This window comes from Sorex araneus, chromosome 5 (genome assembly GCF_027595985.1).
Source record: "Sorex araneus isolate mSorAra2 chromosome 5, mSorAra2.pri, whole genome shotgun sequence".
Lineage (NCBI taxonomy): Eukaryota > Metazoa > Chordata > Mammalia > Eulipotyphla > Soricidae > Sorex > Sorex araneus.
In genome coordinates this window covers 63,725,922-63,747,352 of record NC_073306.1, presented here as the reverse complement: position 1 = coordinate 63,747,352, position 21,431 = coordinate 63,725,922, and the positions used below count along the sequence as shown (strand labels likewise).

Here is a 21,431-nt window from a genome sequence, read left to right as displayed (position 1 = left end):
CCCAAAGCACCGCCAGGAGTAATTTCTCAGTGCAAAGCCAGGAATAACCCCTGAGCATCGCTGTGTGTGACACAAAAAGCAATAAATAAATAAATAAATTAATAAAAATTAGGTTCCCTGACTTCTACAAAGAGAAATGAAAACAATCATGTTTGTATCACATAAATATTTTTAGTACTTTCATGTCTACCTCATTTCATAATTAACATCAAATAAATAAGATAGAGGTTTTAATCCTTGTGACAGCTTTGAACTTCTCTGTTATGGAAATCCCAAACATAAGTGATCAGAAGTAACTCTGATCGGAAGTAACTCTGATCACTTATGTTTGGAACAAAAAAAAAAGATAAGTAATATGCTTTGTAAAATCTGTACAGGGGGTAGTGAGCACAGAAGGGAGAGCAAGAGTGAGAGAGGGAGGCAGAAAGGGGGAAAGAGAGAAAGAGAGAACAACCTAATACAATCAAGCATCTTCTAAACTAAGTGATGTCTATTATATCCAATTGGGCCACATGCTATTAACAGTGCAGTTTGGCTAGACTACAAGAACTTTCCCAAACATCTGGGATAGGTAAAATTGACTTACCACTTCATGCTGAAGACAGGTAGACAAAAACCCAGAGATAAGCATCAGTCTCACAAGATTATATAGAGCAACTGTTGGCTACATTCTTTGTTTGGGGCCAAAAAGAGTAACTGGAGTGACAGATTTAAACACTAAAAAAATGTTCACTCTTTATGTCACAGAAAGTTTGTTACTTCTGGTTTAAGACAGTCACTTAAATTCATGTGAGAGCTTTCTGGTTGTATTTATGATGACTAGAATTGAATTACAAATATTCCACTATTATTTCCAGTTCCCAGCCAGATGTGAATATAGTGGGTCAAATAAAGACTTAAAATTGAGATTTTAATTTCTCATTACATTGGGAAAACAAAAAAGAAAACTGACTGGCAGATGAAGGATAATAAACAAGTACTGATTAAATTCTTTAATCTCTGAGATTTGTAATCCTCTGAGATGCATCTGCTACTAGACAAGATAAAGTCCTTAGCTTTACATTTCTGCTCTCAGACCCTCGAGATCACAACCCTAGAAGGTGTTCACTTAGAAGTAAAAGTATGAGAGTCACTGCTCTAGAAATTACTCATCAACTCCAAATACCTTTTGATTTTGCTCTTGTCTTGAATAGAAAATTTTATTTTATTTTCTATAACTTTTGTTTTTCTTTTTTTAATGAATCATCATGAAATACAGTTACAAAGCTTTCATGATTGAGTTTCAGTCATACAATGATCGAACACCCATCCCTCCACCAGTGTACATTTTCCACTACCAATGTCCCCAGTATCCTTCCTGCCATCCTCACCCCACCCCAACCCCTGACTCTATGGCAGGCACTTTCCTTCCTTCCTTCTCTCTCTACTTTGTGGCATTATGGTTTACAATACAGATACTGAAAGGTCATCATGTTTGGTCCTTTGTCTACTTTCAGCACATGCCTCCCATCCCAAACTATCTCTCCAACATCATTGACTTAGTTGTCCCTTCTCTGTTCGAGCTGCCTTCTCCCCCAGATCAAGAGGCAGGCTTCCAACGGTGGACCAATAGTCCTGGCTCTTGTTTCTATTTTCCTTGGATCTTAGTCTCACTGTATATATCACTGTCATCCCACTGCTCATCGATTTGTTCGAGTGGGCACCAGTAACATCTCTCATTGAGAGACTTATTGTTACTGTTTTTGGCATATCCAATACGCACGGGTAGCTTGCCAGGCTCTGCCGTGCAGGCTCCATACCCTCAGTAGTTTGCCGGGCTCTCCGAAAGGGGCGGAGGAATCGAACAGGGGTCGGCCGCGTGCAAGTCAAAAGCCCAACGCTGTGCTATCGCTCCAGCCCCTTAGTCTCATACTATGTTATTTAATATTCCACAAATGAGTGCAATCATTCTGTCTCTTTCAACTCCAAATACTTTGTCTTTTTTACCCCTGAAGAAATATATTCATATGATCCATATTTCAACTTGAGTTTGGAGTTTTTCAAAGGGTTTTGCAAAGCCTACCTCTTTTTTCAAACTGGCTTTATCAGCTAATCAAAACAGATTATTTGCAAATTAGATGTGTTTATGAGTTCCTTGTTTAATAAGTGAAATTATTTACAAATTTCTTATTTACAGGAATCACATCACAGCTCAAAACAAAATGACCAAGTCAAGAGTCGCTATATTTTTAAAGTGAGTAAGATACTGCTAAAATCACACAAAAATGACAAAGTGAAACGTTCACAAGAATGAAAAATATTTAATAAACTTAGAATGATGGGCTTATTAAACTATAGTGTTATTTACAAACAGAATTCATCAACCATAAACACAATAATGTGTTTGCATGGCATGCTAAAACAGAAGCTTTATTTAATTCATCCGAAAACATTGGCAAAATAAATTTCAGTTGCAAATTCACAGATAGAAGCTTCAAAGTATAAAGTTGTATATAACAAAAAATAAAAGTAATATTTATAACAATAACTTACAGATACAAACTAATGATAAACTACAATTTCACAAAAGATTGTAAACATTTTGCACACTTGTCAGTCCTTTCTTTTAGGCAAAGTGCTCTTTTGATGACAAATAAATTAACAGATACATACTAGAGTGAACTATCTCCAGACAATACAAAAAAGTTCTGATTTGTTTCCTTCTTGTAAACATAAATTTTACCAAAGAATGAATAATCAATAAAAGTGTCTTGCAGGCCAACTATAGATACATACCTGGGCAGCAAAATGATGTTGGAAATGCGTTGGGTGTTAAATAAAAAATTAACATTAATATCTTTTCAATGGTATTTTATACACAATAAATGACATGTTTATATCCTTAATCATTTCTATCCCTGAAAAAAGGAATTAGGTATGACTTATTGGCAGTTGTGTCATTGAATGGGGTAACAGGGGCTGGAGTCCAAGAGTAGTTGGTGAATGAGCTACAAAATAGAAAGAAATTTTTGGATCAGTTTTCTAGGGTGAATAAAACTGATTAAAAAAAAAAACAAGAACAAACCAAGGCAATGTGCTTTATTACTCACTATAGCTGAGGGCACCAAGCTACACTCATTCCATGGACCTCAGCTGGAGCATTAACTTAGCATAATGGATCTGGCATTAAACAGGGATCCAGAAACAGTTTATCCCCAAATCTTTATTTGGGGCCACAAACTTTTGCCACTTTAATGTCCTCCATCCATACCCCATTCACTGCACATTACCCTTTAATCTCAGAAAGACACATTAACTTTGCAGTGACATTGCTAGCTTTCATATGAAGGTGACTACATAGTATTCTCCCTATTTTTTTACTTATTAATGCTTACCTGCAACTTCCCTAACATACATTTGAAAAAAAATTAACTCAGGCAACACTACAGCAATTCATGTGAAAAATTTGATGACTGTAAGTGAATGGCACAATGATATATGCTCTGATTTCTCATTTAATGAAAGAATGAAATTTCCACTTTCAGCAAGGGTGACACTGCTTCAAACCAAGGTTCCCTTTCAGCCACTAAATGGACAAAAATTTTTAAAATGTAATTTAAGGCATCTGGAATATTCCAAAATGGTAATACCTTAAAGAGTCGAGTCCCCAAAGAAGAGGGAAATACGATGAGGATACTTACCCCACCAAGCAAGGCCAGTAACAATTTTTAAAAGAAGAAATATTTAAAATAAAAGTTTTCAAATGGCTGTAAGATTTAGCATAATTTTCAAAAGTTAGATTTTGGTTAGTAGAAAATAAAAATTCAAGAACAGGGACCAGTGGAAAAGTTCTACTAAAAATTAACTACAAATAAAGCTAAACCCATGCTTTCAGGAGGCTTTCAAAGGGCTAAATCTCAATAATGATCCAGAAATACAGAAATCCCTAGCTCCGGATTAAGTCTATTTTATCCATAGTCTGAACTCTCTGCCAGAGGCAAAACTAAATCCTTTCATTTTTGTTGGAAGATGGGAGATATCATCCAGATCCTCAAGTTCTAGTTTCTGTGTTTGCTTTTGGGGTTTTGGAAAGCCACACCCAGTGGAGCTCAGGTTTACTCCTGGCTATGCACTCAGGGATCACTCCTGGCAGGGCTCAGGGGACCACATGGGTGCTTCAGATTGAACCCTGGTCAGCCATGTGCAAAACAAGTGTCTTAACCATTGTACTTCTTTCTGACCCCTCAAGTTCTAGTTTCTTATGTGCAGTATACCTAAAACATGAGAAAAAGCAAGGCAAATAAGAAGACAAGATTTAGCTGTAAAATAAAGAGGAAAAAGAAAGCAGATCCATAAAAGGCTCATATATTAGTCATTAGAACTTTAGTATAAATATGATCTAATATAAGAATAATCAAGAGATAAAGTGACACACCAGTGAGCACCACATAGAAGGAGCAGCTATATAAAAGAAATGAAATTCTAAAACTGAATTCTGAAATTAAAGATACAATAACAGATATTAACCATTACTGATACTAATTGATGCATCTAAAAAGATATTAGATATGGGAGAAATAGTGAACTATAATATGTCAGAAAAAAATATATAAATTGAAGCATGGAGCATCAAAAACTTGAAGTATGAGAAGATTTTCATCTGGGAAGTAACAATCTTTGAAAGAGAACTGCTGAGCAAGAGTGAGTCTTGGGCTACAGGGCCAGAAATAACCCCTGAGCACCAGAGGTTGTGGATCAACTTCCAACTCCACAACCTCCCTGCCCCCCACTACCACCCTCCAGCAGAATGCTAGACACAAAGTGAAAAATATGGGGGGAAAAGACATTCACTTTCAAAGCAGCAAAAATCAGAACCATTGCTGACTTCAACAACAAACAGGATCAAGTTAGTTATACATATTCTAAAAAATGAAACAGTGGGAGTCAGAATACAATGTTTTCAGATATTTACAGTGCTGAAATATAGGACTGGAATAATAGCACAGCAGATAGGGCATTTGCCTTGCATGTAGCCGACCTGGGTTTGATTGCTGTGTCCCTCTCAGAGAGCCCGGCAAGCTACCAAGAGTATCCTGCCCGCATGGCAGAGCCTGGCAAGCTACCCGTGGTGTATTCTATATGCCAAAAACAGTAACAACAAGTCTCACAATGGAGACGTTACTGGTGCCTGCTTAAGCAAATTGATGAACAATGGGAGGACAGTGCTACAGTGCTGAAAGTAAATAACCACCAACCCAGATTTTGACAAAGAGAAAAGAACATTAACAACCAAATTAAATACTTATGACTACACCTAAGTATTTGTGGGCCTATCCATATGGGCCCTCCAGGATATTTCAAGGAGCCACAGAAGAAAATTGCCTAAATGGGTACCCATTGAAACAGAGTAGGGGGGCAAGTGGTTGGACAGGAAAGTCACAGGAAGAAAACAGAAGGGGACCATGATTGGAAACAGGCTGAGAAACACTGGTCTAAAAGAAACAGTTGTCTGAAAGAGTTTTAAGATGGCAACATGAGCTGGAGAGATGGCCGCCTTGCATGCCACTGAGCCACTGAGAGGGTTCAACTGCTGGCATCCCATGTGGTCCCCTGAGCACCATCAGGAGTAATTCCTGAGTGTAGAGCCAGGAGTAGCCTCTGAGCATTGACAGATGTGACCCCAAAACGAAAAAAAATTTTTTAAAAAGCAACACAGGTCTGGAGAGTAGCTAGGAAGGATGCAGCACATGTTTTATATGTTGAGGGCCCAGGTTCCATGCGTGACACTACATGGTCCCCTGAACAGTGTCTGGAATAGTTCCCCCACCCCCCTAAAAAAAAAACAGGAAAAAATATAGCTATGCATTGACCTAATAGATTAATCAGGAACATCTGCTTTTCCTTTTATGATGTAGAAATTGAGAAAGTGATAAAAATTTGTGGAAATGCAAAGTATAAATAATATCAACTAGAAAAATAAAGTACAAAAGTCTACATTACCAGAGTTAAGGGATTATAGACCTAGCATAATTCAAATAGTTAACAATATGAAAAGACAAATAAAATAAAGATTAAACCATGAACACAAACTTGATTTATGACAAGTATGATGCTGCAAAACATTTGGAAAATCAGTATTTTCATACGCACAGCAACAATAAAGCTTAATTTCCCTGACTCACACCACAACTCTAAAACACAATTTTAGATATATTATCAATCTAAATATCAAAGGCAAAACAATATTTCTAGAAGATAAAAGAGTAAGGGCTAGAGCGAGAGCAGATAGGGTGTTTGCTTAGCATGAGGCCGACCCGATTCAAGCCCCAGAATTCTATATGGTCTCCGGCCACTGCCAGGAGTAATTCTGAGTGCAGAATCAGGAATAACCCCTGAGCATTGCTGGGTGTGACCCAAATAGGAAAAAAAAGGGGGGGGGACATGAATCTTCATTACTTTCATGTGATAATGAATTAATAGTGATAAAAAATTTTTAAACTAGTCACAAGATAATCACTTTCATGAAGAAAGAAACTGATTTAAAAAACACTAAAAATAGGAACTGTTCTCAACAAAACATATCTTGAAGATAAAAGAAAGAAGCAAATCACTAGGAATAGGAGTTAGTGAGAATTAAAACAAGTCAAAGGAATAAAAGTAAAAGGGTCAGAAAATATAAAAGTTGATAGATTAAAAGACAAAAGACATGAATAGGCTTTTCATCCAAAAAGGATGTGGTTGCATGAGGGATGCTCCACTTAATCAATCACAAAGGAAAAGCAAATTAAAATTAGCTAAATTTGCTGATGCTTATTCTATACCATATCAAAGAGGTGAACTTGAAATTTTGTACTGCTGGTCCAATAATAGACTGGTTCACCCACTATGGAAAACTGGCAGAGTCAAGTAAAGTTGAGCATGTTTGTAGCCTATAGCCCTAAGTTCAACTCCCAGGTACATGCCAACGTGAAGAGCGAATGAATGTGCACCAAAAAACATGTACAATCAAGTACGTAGCAGCATACTTTAAAAAATGGAAAATAATACAAATATCATTAAAATGAATAAATTATGGCATATTCTTACAGTGGAATTCTAGATAACAAAATCCAATTATTATACTACAGATGAATCTCATGAACAAGGTAATTTTAAAAAGGACACACTATAATAGATTATGGTTCAATTTATATAAAGTTTGAAAACTGGCAAAACTGAAAATTGATTTTTAAAAGTCAAGGAGAAGTTGCTTTGTAGGAAGATGGTAATAATTGAGAAGGAACACAAGAGAGGTTCCTAGGGTGTTAATTAGGGTCTATTACTTTATATGCATAATATTTATGTAGATATGCTCTTTATTCACCAAGCTGCATACTATGTGTACACTGTTCTAACTGTATGTTGTATTTCAATTAAAAGTCTTAATGAAACTCAATAAACCACAATCTAAAACTCTCAGTGCAAATACTTTCTCGGACCATAGGAAAATAAATTATTTACATATTTATCAGTGAAAAGCAAATATTTTTCTAAGTGAAATAAAGCACTAAAAATCATTATCAACAGCTGCATTTCAGCGGTAAAATGGGTATTAAACCTGTCTTTTAAAAATATATTCACAGAAATAGGAATGTGTGGGTACTTCTGCTCCTCACTGCACCCACCAAACCAGTATTTTTCTGCTTCTACTGTAGTCACACTTCAAAATGTCAACCCTATTTATAATCTAACAAAAAACTAGGTTCTCTCTAAGTCAGCTACTCATTGCTTGGCAGACAGCTGTTAGGTGCTGGGATACCTACCATCCATATAACTATGCAGCGCAGTCAACATCGTCCCATCTTGGGGCACGTAGGCAGAATAAGCCATTTCTTCTAACATGGGTGGAGACAGCCTGGAAGGTGGGACCGCTGTGACTGGGGCAGAGGAGGAGTGATTAGGACTGACGTGTTTCTTGTGGCGTGCTCTACAATTTTGAAACCACACCTGAGGGATGAGATAAGAAATACAGCAGCATCACATACCTGCTTCTGAGCACATTTACCAACTCAACTAAGAGGAATACAATCCCAGTTCTCTACTATATAAACAAATAAGCTTCTGAAGAACTTTTGGGGTTTTGTGTGTGTGTGTGGTTTTTTTTGTTTGTTTGTTTGTTTGTTTTACTTTTTGGGTCAAACCCAGCGATGCATAAGGGTTATTTCTGGCTCAGTACTCAGGAATTACTCCTGGTGGTGTTCAGGGGACCCATATGGGATGCTGGGAATCTAACCCAGGCTGGCTGCATGCAAGGCCGACACCCTACCCACTGTGCTATCACTGCAGCCCCATCTGATAAACTTTTAAGAAGCTTCTTTTGATAGGAAAGAAAATTTTTTAGCAAGTAATGGATTTCTTTTGTTCATTTAATATCTAGTGATTTGACTTGGAATCTATTTTATACTAAATAGGCATCTTCTAATAAGTAAAAGAAGATGAGGTGGTGAAAAGGATTCAAGAATTCTTGAAGTTGCCCTCCTTTTTATATTGTTATTTGGCATACAAAAAGGGGGAGACTTTTAATCAAAACCTAAAGGAGAAAAAAACTACTAAATGTATTCTTAGATGCCTGTTGGACTTACTTCAAACCATTTTTTTTTCTTATTGAATCACTGTGAGACACAGTTGCAAGGCTTTCATGACTGAGTTTCAGTCATACAATGATTGAACACCCATCCCTCCACCAGTGTACATTTTCTACCACAATGTCCCCAGGATCCCTCCTGCCATCCCCACCCCATCGCACTCCCTGCCTCTATGTCAGACTATGTCCTTCTTACTTTTGGGCATTCTGGCTTTCAATACAGATACTGAGATGCCGTCATGTTTGGTCCTTTATCTACTTTCAGCACACATCTCCCATCCAGAGTAATCCCTCCAACCATCGTTGACTCAGTGGTCCCTTCTCTATTCCAATTGCCTTCTCCCTAAGCACATAAGTCAGGCTTCTTAATTGTGAAGCAATCCTCCTGGCCCTTGTCTCTACTGTTCTTGGGTGTTAAGTCTCATATTATGTTATTTTATATTCCACAAATGAGTGCATTCATTCTATGTCTGTTCCTCTCTTTCTGTCTCATTTCACTTAACATGATACTCTCCATGTCCATCCACTTATAAGAAAATTTCATGACTTCATTTTTCCTAATAGCTGCATAGTATCCCATTATGTAGATGTACCAAAGTTTCTTTAACCAGTCTTCTGTTCTTTGGCACTTGGGTTCAAATCACTTTTCAAATAACTGAAAATCCTTACTGTGAACTTATAGCTTTTTACAAACAACTTGACTCTGTTATTCCAATCACATTTTAACCTTCTATGTTTTCTCTTTGTGAATGCAGAGCCTGCTCTGTAAGATGTACATTAAGGTCAGATTTATAATAACAATACTGGCAATATTTAAGTAGAATAAAATATAGCTCCACCCAGATGAGATCCGGAGCAGCTGCGCACAACACAGCCTTTCTGCTCCTTAAAGACTATGATCCAGGAGGTCTACTAACCCATTTTGGCTCCCAGAGACTTACAGAAATGCATCTAGATTGTGAGCTGAGCTACAACCCCATGCCGCCTGGGAAGGGGGAAGGATTTTCTCTTCCAACGCTTTCTTTCTACAGGGTAAGCAATAGCAGCAGCAGCAACAGCAGCGCCCACGTGGCATCCGCCAATCTCCAGAACTCACAACCCAGAGATACGAGCTTGTAGTGACGTGGCACGCAAGAGATCATGGGATGGGGGTGTTACCGGCACGCTCTCTGCCCAGATGAGATCCAGAGCAGCCACACAGGACATGGCCCCTCTGCTCCTTAAAGACTATGATCCGGGAGGTCTACTAACTCATTTTGGCACCCAGAGACTTATAGAAATGCATCTAGACTGTAAACTGAACTAAAACAACAGAAATCCAAAACCTATAATTTTCATTCTCAGCAATGGAAAACAAACTATCAAATGATTCCTTTTCAGCAGGTTTGATTGTTGGGGGAAAATTTCAAATGATAATAGTCAGTACTCTGTTGAAATATTGAATGTATCCAAAATATAGTGAGAATAAAGTGAAGATCATTAGCCACTCAGGTGCACGGGGGAGATGTAGGAGGGGGTATTTTGGGGTTCTTGGTGGGTGAACAGGTGCACTGGTGAAGGGATGGGGGTTTGATCATTATATGACTGAGACTTAAACCTGAAAGCTTTGTAACTTTCATCACGGTGATTCAATAAAATAAAAATTTTTAAAAAATAGAATAAAATATAAACATACCCAAATGAATGAGCTCACAGGATGGAAAGAGCTAACTACACCCTGCTGTCCACTCTCAGAGAAAGTAAAATTCAGGCTAAGCAGAGTTTTACATTTATTTATTTTTATTTATTTATGGGGCTGGAGCAATAGCACAGCGGTTGGGTGTTCGCCTTTCACGCGGCCGACCTGTGTTCAATTCCTCCGCCCCACTCCGAGAGCCTGGCAAGCTACGGAGAGTATCGCGCCTGCATGGCAGAGCCTGGCAAGCTACCTGTACGTATTGGATATGCCAAAAACAGTAACAATAAGTCTATCAATGAGAGATGTTACTGGTGCCCGCTCCAACAAAATCGATGAGCAATGGAATGACAGTGACAGTGACAGTGATATTTAATTTTTTTTTTTTTTGCTTTTTGGGTCACACCCGGCAATGGACAGGAGTCATTCCTGGCTCTGCACTCAGGAATTACTCCTGGTGGTGCTCAGGGAACCATATGGGATGCTGGGTATCGAACCCGGGTCGGCTGCATGCAAGGCAAACACCCTACCCACTGTGCTCTCACTCCAGCCCATGGGTTTTGCATTTAGGTCAGGGTAAGTAAAGCTAACATTGTCCAGAATTTTGTCACTGAAGTACCTGACTACATAATATAACCCTATTAAAATATTAATTAATTTTCCCTCACTCCAAACAATTCTGTCATGAAAAGAAATGAAGGGATAGAAAAAAAATTAGAATATTAGGATAAGAACATTGGCAATCAGGTCTGGAGGGAGATCAGACAGCTGACCTGGATTTGACTACCAGCATCTCATAAGATTCTTAAAGCACCTCCAGGAGTGATTCCTGAGCACCACTTGTGGTGAATCCAAAACCAGAAACAAAGGAAGAAAAAGAACATTAGGGACCAGAGGAGACAGCCCAGGAGAGGTAAGGAGCAGCCATCTTTGTGGAGGTGTAAAAAGAGATCACTTGATGGACAAGGAAATCCGGACCAAATAATCTGGGACAAAGGAACAATATATAAAAAGGAAAAGGTGAAAAAAATTGAAAAGAAAGGTAAGAAAAAGTTGAACTGATTTTGAAAACATGCTGTCACTCACTGGAACTCAAAAGCAGAGGGCTGGCAAAGTACTAACTGACGGAGTAGTGCTAACCAGATAGTAAAGAGTGGGTCTTGAAGGTTTCGGGGACAATGTTAGGGATATATCAAAGAAAAAAAAGTAAATGCCACAGCTTTCCCCACAATTTTCTAAACTGTTCTACTTGGATATCAATTGAGACCACACCTGTAGTTTTCCATCGAAGTTCTGTCCATAGGCTCCAGTCTCACCACTGTTACTCAACCAACACACGAGGAAGCTGCAGCCATCTGCCTTTCCTCCCAGTCACGACAGTGCCAGACTGCAGAGGGCTACAGCTCACCTAATTCTCATGCCAACTAGGTTCTGAGTTCCCACAAAATCTCATTAGCTTCAATAAATTGTATATCACACTATTCAATTTCTTAATCCCATTTTTTCAAAGAAAGAAAAATATCCCAGACCAGACTTTAGAAATAAACATGAAGATATGACAAACGGCAAAATTACTAATACCATTTCAAATAGATCCTCTAGAAGATCATCTTTAGGTAATGAAGCAGAGAAAGATGTCTACACGTAAGGTGTCATAGATAAGAACAGCAAAATATAGTTGAGAATTCCAGACATTAAAAAGTAACTCTTACATGAATGGATATAGAGAGTACCATGCCAAGTGAAATGAGTTAGAGAGAAAGGGACAGGCATCAAATGATCACACTCATACGTGGGATTTAAAAAAAAAACACCGTGTCATAAGAATAATACCCAGACAACAGAAACGAGCATCATGAGGACTGGGCCATGGCAGAAAGCTTCCCAAAAGGTAAAGGTTAGGAGATAGAGGGCACTTAGGACAGAGAAAGGACCACTGTGACAATGATAATTGAAAATGATCACTCTGGATAAGAACTGGGTACAAAAAGGAGATAAAATGATACGCATGATACCCTTTCAGTAACAGTATTGCAAACCACAGTACCTAAAAGGAAGCATAAGGGAGACAGAGAAGAAGAAAGGGTCTGCCATTGAGACAGGCTAGAGGGGTGAGAGGGCTGGAGGGATATTGGGGACATAGGTGGCAGGAAATATACACTGATGAAACAGCTTTGTAACTGTGATTCACACTTTTAAAAAAGTATATACTTTTTTTTAAAAGTAACTTTTGACATGAGGATTATTGAGCTTCAGAATTTAAATCAAAGTCCTTTTGACTTTCTTTTTGACTAGAAACTTCCTCCTTCTGCTTTACAAACCTCTAACAGAAGTTAAATTTTCTTCTAAGGCACCTATTTTAAGGATTTTTTTTTTTAGTCCCAAATTATAAACTACATAAGCTGAAAACAGCCCAGGTAGACATTTTGCAAATGAAAAGGCTAATGAAAATGAATGAATCTTTATAAAGTCAAGGAGTCAAAGACAGGCATTTAGTGTGTAGAAATTGAGCTTTCATATGACCCAGCAGTATCACTTCAGGGAATATACCCCAGGGTCCTAAAAACATATGGCAGAAATGTCAACTGTACTTCTGTGTTTATTGCAGCACTAGTCACAATAACCAGATTCTGGAAACAATCTGAGTGCCTCATAACAGAAGACTAGTTAAAGAAATTATGGTACATCTATGCAATAGAATGCTAAGCAGCTGTCAGGAAGAATGAAGTCATGAAATCTGCTTATAAATGAATTGACATGGAGAGTATCATGAGATGAATCAGAAGTAGAGGGACAGACATAGAATGATTACACTCATTTGTAGAATATATAAAAAAATATGAGACTAATACCCAAGAACAGTAGAAATAAGGACTAGGAGGAATGGTCCACATTTGAAGCCTGATTCAAGTGTTTGGGGAAAAGGCAGTTGGGATAGACAAGGGATCATTATGACAAAGGTAGTTGGAAATGATTACTCTGGATAAGGACTATGTGCTGAAAGTAGGTAAAAGAACAACCATAATCTATCAGTATCTGTACTGCAAACTATAATGCCCCAAATAAGGAAGTGGGGGGGGGAGGAGAGAGAGATGTAAGAGAAAGGAGAGAGGGAAGGGGGGCGGGTAGAGAGAGAGAGAGAGAGACAGGCTTCAGGGTGGGTGGGGGGAGAGTGCAGGAGGGAAACTGGGGTCATTGGTGGTGAGAAATGTACACTGGTGAAGTGATGGGTGTTGGAACATTGTATTACTGAAACCTGATCATGAACAGCTTTATAACTGTATCTCAAGGCTACTCAATAAAAAATAAATTAAAAAACTTAAGTGTGTGTAAAAAGATAGCAATTTAATTATTGGGATATCTATGCACAATACTGATTATGGAACTTAGATAATCACTTAGGAGTAAAGAATTCTTTTTTCACATCTAACAAAATTCAATTCCAAAATTTGCAGTTTACATGTAAAGTTTAGGTGTAAATAAATGGAACTATAAATGTTGAAAAAATATTCTATATTGTCTCAGTGGAAAAACATAAAAGAGGTCAAAACTATCCAAGAAGTGGGTGACCTGAATATATTAAAAATATAAAAAGTGGGCTGGAGCGATAGCACAGCGGGTAGGGCATTTGCCTTGAAAGTGGCTGACCCGGGTTCGATTCCCAGCATCCCATATGGTCCCTGAGCACCTCCAGGGGTAGTTCCTGAGTGTAGAGCCAGGAGTGACCCCTGTGCATCGCTGGGTGTGACCCAAAAAGCAAAATATATATATATTTTAATCTAAAAAAAGTTACATGTGGAAAATACTCCAGTAGAAAAGTGATAAAAATACGTTTTTAAATTATGAAATAAGCAAGCATGATAATAGAAGAAACAAACATAAAATACTTTCTGGCTCCCAGATTAGAAATGATGTAAACGAGTGACAGTATTCAGGATTCTTGTGGATTTGAAATGACAGTATTCAGGGTTCGTGTAGATTGTAAACTTTCTTAAATAGTACCTAGCAGAATTAAAATGAACTTGCTAGAAGACTATTTTTGTGCTACCAGTTAAAGACTCCAAAAGGTATTATCTTTGAATTCAACAATCCCACTGTTAGATTCTTATCCTCTGGAAACAATTAAATAAATGAAGTAATGCATTGTTTTCACTGCAGTTTTTATAGTGAAAAAATGGAAAAACAATAATTTAAAAAGTCACATTCACTATATGGAGCAATCAAAATTAAATAAACCTCAATGGCAACTGGTTCCAGAATTTTGTTGGGGAAAATGTCACTATTTAACCATGTTTGTATCTGACTGCACAGTGTTAAAAGAGAATCACTCAACTTAATTTTTTTTTTTCTTTTTGGGTCACACCCGGCGATGCACAGGGGTTGCTCCTGGCTCTGCACTCAGGAATTACCCCTGGCGGTGCTCAGGGGACCATATGGGATGCTGGGAATCGAACCCGGGTCGGCCGCGTGCAAGGCAAACGCCCTACCCGCTGTGCTATTGCTCCAGCCCCACTCAACTTAATTTTTAATGTTAATATGACTATCTTCTCTGTTCATGTCTTACCAAGCAAACTTAAGGTAGCAAAGATGGGACTATTCCATGTACAGATTGCTTCTCCCACCTAAACTTTGAGTAACCTAGTTTGCATATTAGAATCCATGTACAGCAATCAAAACTATTTAACTTTTATAAAAAAGAATACCAGAAGTACCCAATACTTAGGCTGGGAAAAGAGGGTATAAATACTATTTGAGAACATAGTAATTCTTTAAAAATACTACAATGGGCTATATATTTAAATTTTTTAAAACATGCATATTTACCAGCAATATATTTGCTTTCTAATACTCTTTAGAATTTTATTTTGTTATTATTATATATTTTTGTTTTGGAGCCACATTTAGCGGTTCTCAGGATTTACTCCTTGCTCTGCACTTAGGAATCACTCCTGGAACACTTAGGGTAACCGTATAAGATGTTAGGAATGAAACCCGGGTCAGCTGTGTGTGAGGCAAAAGATAGTACCAGGTGGCCCCTAATTTTATCAAAAGTATTTCAGTTTAATTCTCCTATGTTAAAAGCCACCATACCAGGATTTAGTCTATAAGTTTTAGTGATTGGGATCAGGTTAACATGTTGGTAATTCTGGTGATATAACCACCTAGAAATAGTATGACAGATTTGTCTGGGATTCTTCTTCAAACAGAAAAAAACTTCAGAAAATTTTCCATTTTCCATTGCTTCTAATTTCAGAATGACTAAAGCTTAGATGATCACTTAGCTGTGACATCACTGTCACTGATTGTGTTGACTCTGAAATTAGAAGGAACTCTCAGTCCATTGAGTATGAACTATCTCAACTAAGGGAAGCTTATTTCCAAGCAGCCTATCCCATTTTTATAACCTTTCACACTGAGCTTTGAAAGCTCCTCATGAGTGGAATACACATTCTCCAGAATTTCCTTGAAAAGACCTTTTGCAAAGTAGCTTGTCACTAATATTTAAAGATACTTTTTCTTTTATACAGTTCCTTTTCTTACTATATCCTGATCTTTTTTTTTTTTTTCTTTTTGGGTCACACCCGGCGATGCACAGGGGTTGCTCCTGGCTCTGCACTCAGGAATTACCCCTGGCGGTGCTCAGGGGACCATATGGGATGCTGGGAATCGAACCCGGGTCGGCCGCGTGCAAGGCAAACGCCCTACCCACTGTGCTATTTTTCCTGACTTGTTAAGCTTTTCTTTAAAACTAGGGTCATGCTTTTAAAATTGGTTTCTTATCAGTTCTTTTCATTATGGTATGGGGGTGGGAGACACCCATTGGTACTAAGGGCTTACTCCTGACTTCTCATGCTGTTTGGGAACCTGAACTGCCTTCATGCAGTGCAAGTGCTTTACATCCTGCACTATCTCTCTGGCTATAAGGTCTTTTTGAAGAAATTGGGTTGGAAAGATAATACAGGAGTTAAGGTCCTTGCCTTGCATGCAACTAACCCTCGTTCAATCTAGGCACTGCACAGTTCCCAGAGCACCACAGGAAGTAACCCTTGAGTACGAGCATGGAATAGTACCCAAGTAATATTGGGTATGTCCCCATGTTCCCCACACAACATATGTGACTCTGTAATAAACACAAAACCCTAGAAATCTGGAAAGTACTAAACTCATGGAAATTTCCTCTTCAGTCTCAAACATTGTAGTCACCAAATCTTCTGGGAATCTAGATCTTTAGAGAAGCCATAGCAATATCAAATCTTTTATAAATGTCTTTGTGTAGAATTTTTTGTTAATATGAATTACTTTAGGCTTAATAAGAACTTGATGAAGAATAAATAGGAATTTTTTACCAACTACCCAATATGAGAGGGGCTGGAGCAATAGCACAGTGGGTAGGGTGTTTGCCTTACATGCGGCCGACCCGGGTTCGATTCCTAGCATCCCATATGGTCCCCTGAGCACAGCCAGGAGTAATTCCTGAGTGCAGAGCCAGGAGTAACCCCTGAGCATCGTCGGGTGTGACACAAAAAGTAAAACAAAAACAAAAACAAAAAAAAACTACCCAATATGAGAAAACATATGTATAATGTTGGCCTTTTTCCCTCCACCAAATTTCATCTTGCTGGTTATATTTACATAAAAATACCTTGAATAATATTCATAATAATTTCTATTTCTCCACTCTTTCAGTAAGACCTATACCCAATAAAAGTTGCCCAGCATTTCTTTGACTTCCATACTGCTTTAGCTACACCAGATGTACTCCTTAATACTGACCTTTATATCTGTTTAAAGAGCATCTCCTACTCTGCTACTTTATTGTAGTCCATTCTTCACTTTTTACTGTCTATAATCTCTTCCTAAAGGATTCATCTAATTTCAAAATCTTGGGGCTCTTTGCTTAAATCTTGTTTAGCTTTTCAAATACCCATTTAACTGCCTATTTTCCCCATCCTTATGTGATTACCAAAGTCAAAAAGACCCTATCTTCCCTCCCCCATCAACAAAACCAGTTTTCTTTTAACTTTAATATTCCTACCAATAGGCATTATTTCCATGGATACTCTGACCTCAAATTTGACTTATCTATGACTGCTCTCTGCTTCCCCATTATAATACCCAGGATTCTTTCTTGTCTGCCATGTCAGGAACTGTCATTGGGGTATAGTCAATTAAATACTTCTCAAATGAATTCTAGACCACCGCCTCCAATTAAATCCCTGTTCATAAAATGTAATTGTGCTGTGCAATCCTAACTAATAATACCTAGGTTTCCCCAGCTTTAATTTTTCCATGTACTGTCACAATCCTTTCCTTGGATAATCACATGTCATGGTTTTCTCCTAATCAAAAGAGAACACTATATACCTCTTTAAGATAAATCCAACAATTGTCTCTCACAATTTTTAAATTTCAATATATTTTCCCTAATGTGTTCCTTCTCTTGCTAAGTTCATATCAGCTACTATACCTGTATCTTTTACAATACTTATCAACATCCCCTACCTACCTACACACACACACACACACGCACACACAGGCACACACACACACAAGCAACCCATCTCATGAAAACGTAGTGAAAAACAGCCCATAACCAAATTTGCTTGGAGCTGAAGTTCTTTTTGAGCTTGAAAATCTTAGGAGTGCCGTGAAAACCAAATGAAATCACATGTAAAATGACTGGGAAAATGGTGAGCCAGGCCAAACAAATTATCAAGTTTTAAACAAATTATCAAGTTTTAAACAACTGATTAAAAATATAAAAATACCTAAAGTTGAAAGTTAATGATATGACCCATTTTTTATCAAAAAAAAGACACATTCATAGAGACCATAATAGAACCTTTAGTATCACTTGGTTGATCTTTAAAATACTAACCTGTATCACACGTCTGCTCAAGCCTGTTCTTTCTGCCAGTTTCTGAAGGGTCTGTGCATCTGGGTTATTATCCTGAGCAAACTGCGCTTGCATAACCTGATTTTTAAAAGAAATATTGGTAGTAAACAGCAAAAAATAAGAATTTCAGCCTTCTGTATTTTAATAATGGGAAATATATGTAAATAAAGATAAACATTTGTGATTTTATTCCTTAAAATAAGAGAAAAATGTATAAGAAAAATGCAAATGCTGTACAATTACATATAAATTACATATAAATTGCTACACTGATTTTTAAAATTATCTATTTCAACATTACTACTTTTCTCTCAAATGTGCCATTAAAAATAAGCTTATTTCCCCCTTCATTCTTAACCCATAAATTGAAAGCTTGAATGGTTTATGTCTTATTTACCATTTTCCATTTTGATTGAAAAGATTGCTATTTAAAAAAAATAATCACCTTTAACTCCAACCTCTATTGAGCTAAACAGGTTCAGTGTCCCTACTACAATTTATGTTATTGTGCAAATAGTACAGGGTAAATCATGGATTTACTATTTATTACATTAATTATGCCTCTGTCATTGCTTAAGCACATTCTCTATGCAAAGGAATATCTGAGACCACAAAAAAGAGACACATATCAATCCACCGAATAAGAATTTCCCGACACCTAAATATCTATTTATTGAAAAAGTTTCCACACAATTTTGATGGAAATCTTTGAATTGTGAGCACTGTACTAAATATTAGAAGATATTGAGGCATGAAAAGAATGTTCCTTGAGCTGGAGGAAACTTCAGTGTGAAAGGAGCTTGTCTTGCACACAGCTAGCCCAAGTTCAGTCTCCAGCACCACACACGGCCTCCCCAAGCCCTGCCAGGAGTTGTCCAGAGTCAGGAGTTAACCCTGAGTATAGCCAGGTATGGCTCACAACAATAACAACAACAACCACCTAAAAAATTAAAAGGAAAATATTTTTCCTGAACTAACTTCTTGGGATAAAAATATAGATATAGCAATAACTGCCTATAATGGAAGATAAGGACTGGAGTGATAGCACAGCGGGTAGGGCATTTGCCTTGCATACGGCCAACCTGGGTTCTAGTCCTCCGTCCCTCTCAGAGAGCCCAGCAAGCTACTGAGAGTATCCCGCCCACGTGGCAGAACCTGGCAAGCTCCCCGTGGTGTATCTGATATGCCAGAAACAGTAACAACAAGTCCCACAATGGAGACGTTACCGGTGCCCGCTCGAGCAAATCGATGAGCAATGGGACGACAGTGCTACAATGGAAGATAAGAGGAAAGGCATGGAGGGGACTCAGGTAGGAAGTACCAGAATAAAAGATAGCTCAGCCCAAGTCTCTGGATTTTTTTCAGAAGCAGGACTCATGCTTGAAAATTCCATTTTTAAGTGTTTTTAATTGAGTAGTTAGAGAATATAAAGTATTATAAACAATGAGAGGAGGAATTATGGCATCCAGCATGACTGCTATCCTTGCCTGCATAGGACTGGGATAGGAAGTGGAGGGAACAGTCTAATGAAACACCAGTGCCCTCCACGAAATTTCCAATGGGCAAAATTAAATGGATTCTCCGTTGTTCTTCTCATATAATACTGTTTTCAATCACTGCACCTGTCACAGTGTAGCTAAATAATTTGTTCACAAGTCTAGTCCTCTATAACCAAAAGTGAGCTCCTTAAGGGTAAAGGGAATATCATATTCTTTATATCCAGGAGTTAAAAGTTGAGAAAGTTTATGCCTTTAAAAGTTTTTGACAGGGGCAGGAAAAATAGTTTATAGGATTAGTGTGCATATTTGTTTGTGGGAGGTCAGACTCGATTGCTGGTACTACATAGTTTTCTGGGCACAGGCAACAGCAAACCCAGAGCAACATGCTTGTAGATTTGGAGAACCAACAGGTGTAATCCAAAACACAAAAACACTTTGATGATATAAGGAAAATCCAAAGACAATGTGGAGAAAAGACCAGCAGTGTCATCCCAGGAAAACAAAGCCTTTAAATAATTTTTCAATTAAATTCTGTTTAGAATAACTGAGAAAAACTCAAAATATTTCTGGATATCTACCAAATTATATTGCCCACGGATCCCTGAAAATAGCCAGATACTTTTACGACAGGTTGGAATATAGTACAGGAGTTAAGTCTCACATTTTGCAATTGAGTCACCTCAGTTCAAGCCCTGCCACCACATATGGTTCCTTAAGCACTTTCAGCAGGGACCCCTGAGAACAGGGTCAAGAATAAGCTCTATGCACTGCTAAGTGCAACCCAAAAATGGGGGAGAAGGGGGAAAATACCAAAAAAAAAGTGGGACCAGTGAGACAGCACAGGGGTTACGGGGTTTTGCCTAGCATGTGACTAACCCTGGTTTCATCTCTCGTAAAACTTGATCCCCAGAGCCTCAGGGTGTTGCACTGGAGGCCCTCTAACATTGACCTCGTAATCTCAGTAATCTCCAAAACTGCAATGCTCCAACAGCACCACATTTTCAGGTATGCTCATTAAAACACAGCCTGATTGGCAAGAATCATGGGAGGAAGCTTTGCTTTTCCCCAGCACCACTTCAGAACCCCACCCCCATGCAAAAAATATAAAGATACAGAGCAGACTGGAGAGATAGTACAGCAAATAGGGCATTTGTCTTGCATGCAGTCGACTGGTTCAAGCCCTGATATCCATATTGTCCCCTAAGTCTTCCTAAGTACAAGTGTAACTCCCAAAACAAAACAAAAAACATTTTAAAGGCCAGAATCTGCCTAGAAGCTTATAATCTCATTCAGTTCACTTCATTCTTGTTTCCATTTCCAAATGTGTTACTTTAATATCTTCTTGTGCAGATAGTGCTATATGTATATATCATTGAGCATGTAACAGACCAAAGAGAAAAAGTGCTGTTTGTATATATAGTTGAGCATGTAACAGACCAAAGAGAAAAAAAGAATAAGCAAATTAAGTGTGTCCTTGTTGTTTTAATTTTTCAAGAAGAAAAGCAGTTTTCAGGTCATCATTGATAATTTATCAAACAAAAACAGCATACTTTTAATAAATACATTTTAAATTTACAAATTTAATAATAGAATCAAATTACATTAAATAAAATAATTTATTAAGGAATAAGGCAAAATTAAATGAACACTGATGGTTTAGAAATAGAATGCTTTAAGGAAAACTAAGTGCTTATTTGTGTTTAGTCTGAAAATAACCCTCTAAATTTCTATTTAGTATTATTTGTATCCATTTAATAA

General features: G+C 37.8%; 1 protein-coding gene across 1 annotated transcript in view; it reads right to left on the bottom strand.

Annotated features, from left to right (window-relative positions):
• Positions 1 to 2,330: 2,330 nt before the first annotated feature.
• LHX8 (LIM homeobox 8) overlaps positions 2,331 to 21,431 on the bottom strand; it is a 31,349-nt gene continuing 12,248 nt past the window's right edge. Inside the window, exons 7-9 of the mRNA XM_055140151.1 lie at positions 18,157 to 18,252; positions 7,782 to 7,965; positions 2,331 to 2,987 (exon numbers count right to left, since the gene is read on the bottom strand). Coding sequence (XP_054996126.1) covers positions 2,911 to 2,987; positions 7,782 to 7,965; positions 18,157 to 18,252 — 357 coding nt within the window. The 3' untranslated portion in view covers positions 2,331 to 2,910. The remainder of the gene's footprint in view (positions 2,988 to 7,781; positions 7,966 to 18,156; positions 18,253 to 21,431) is intronic.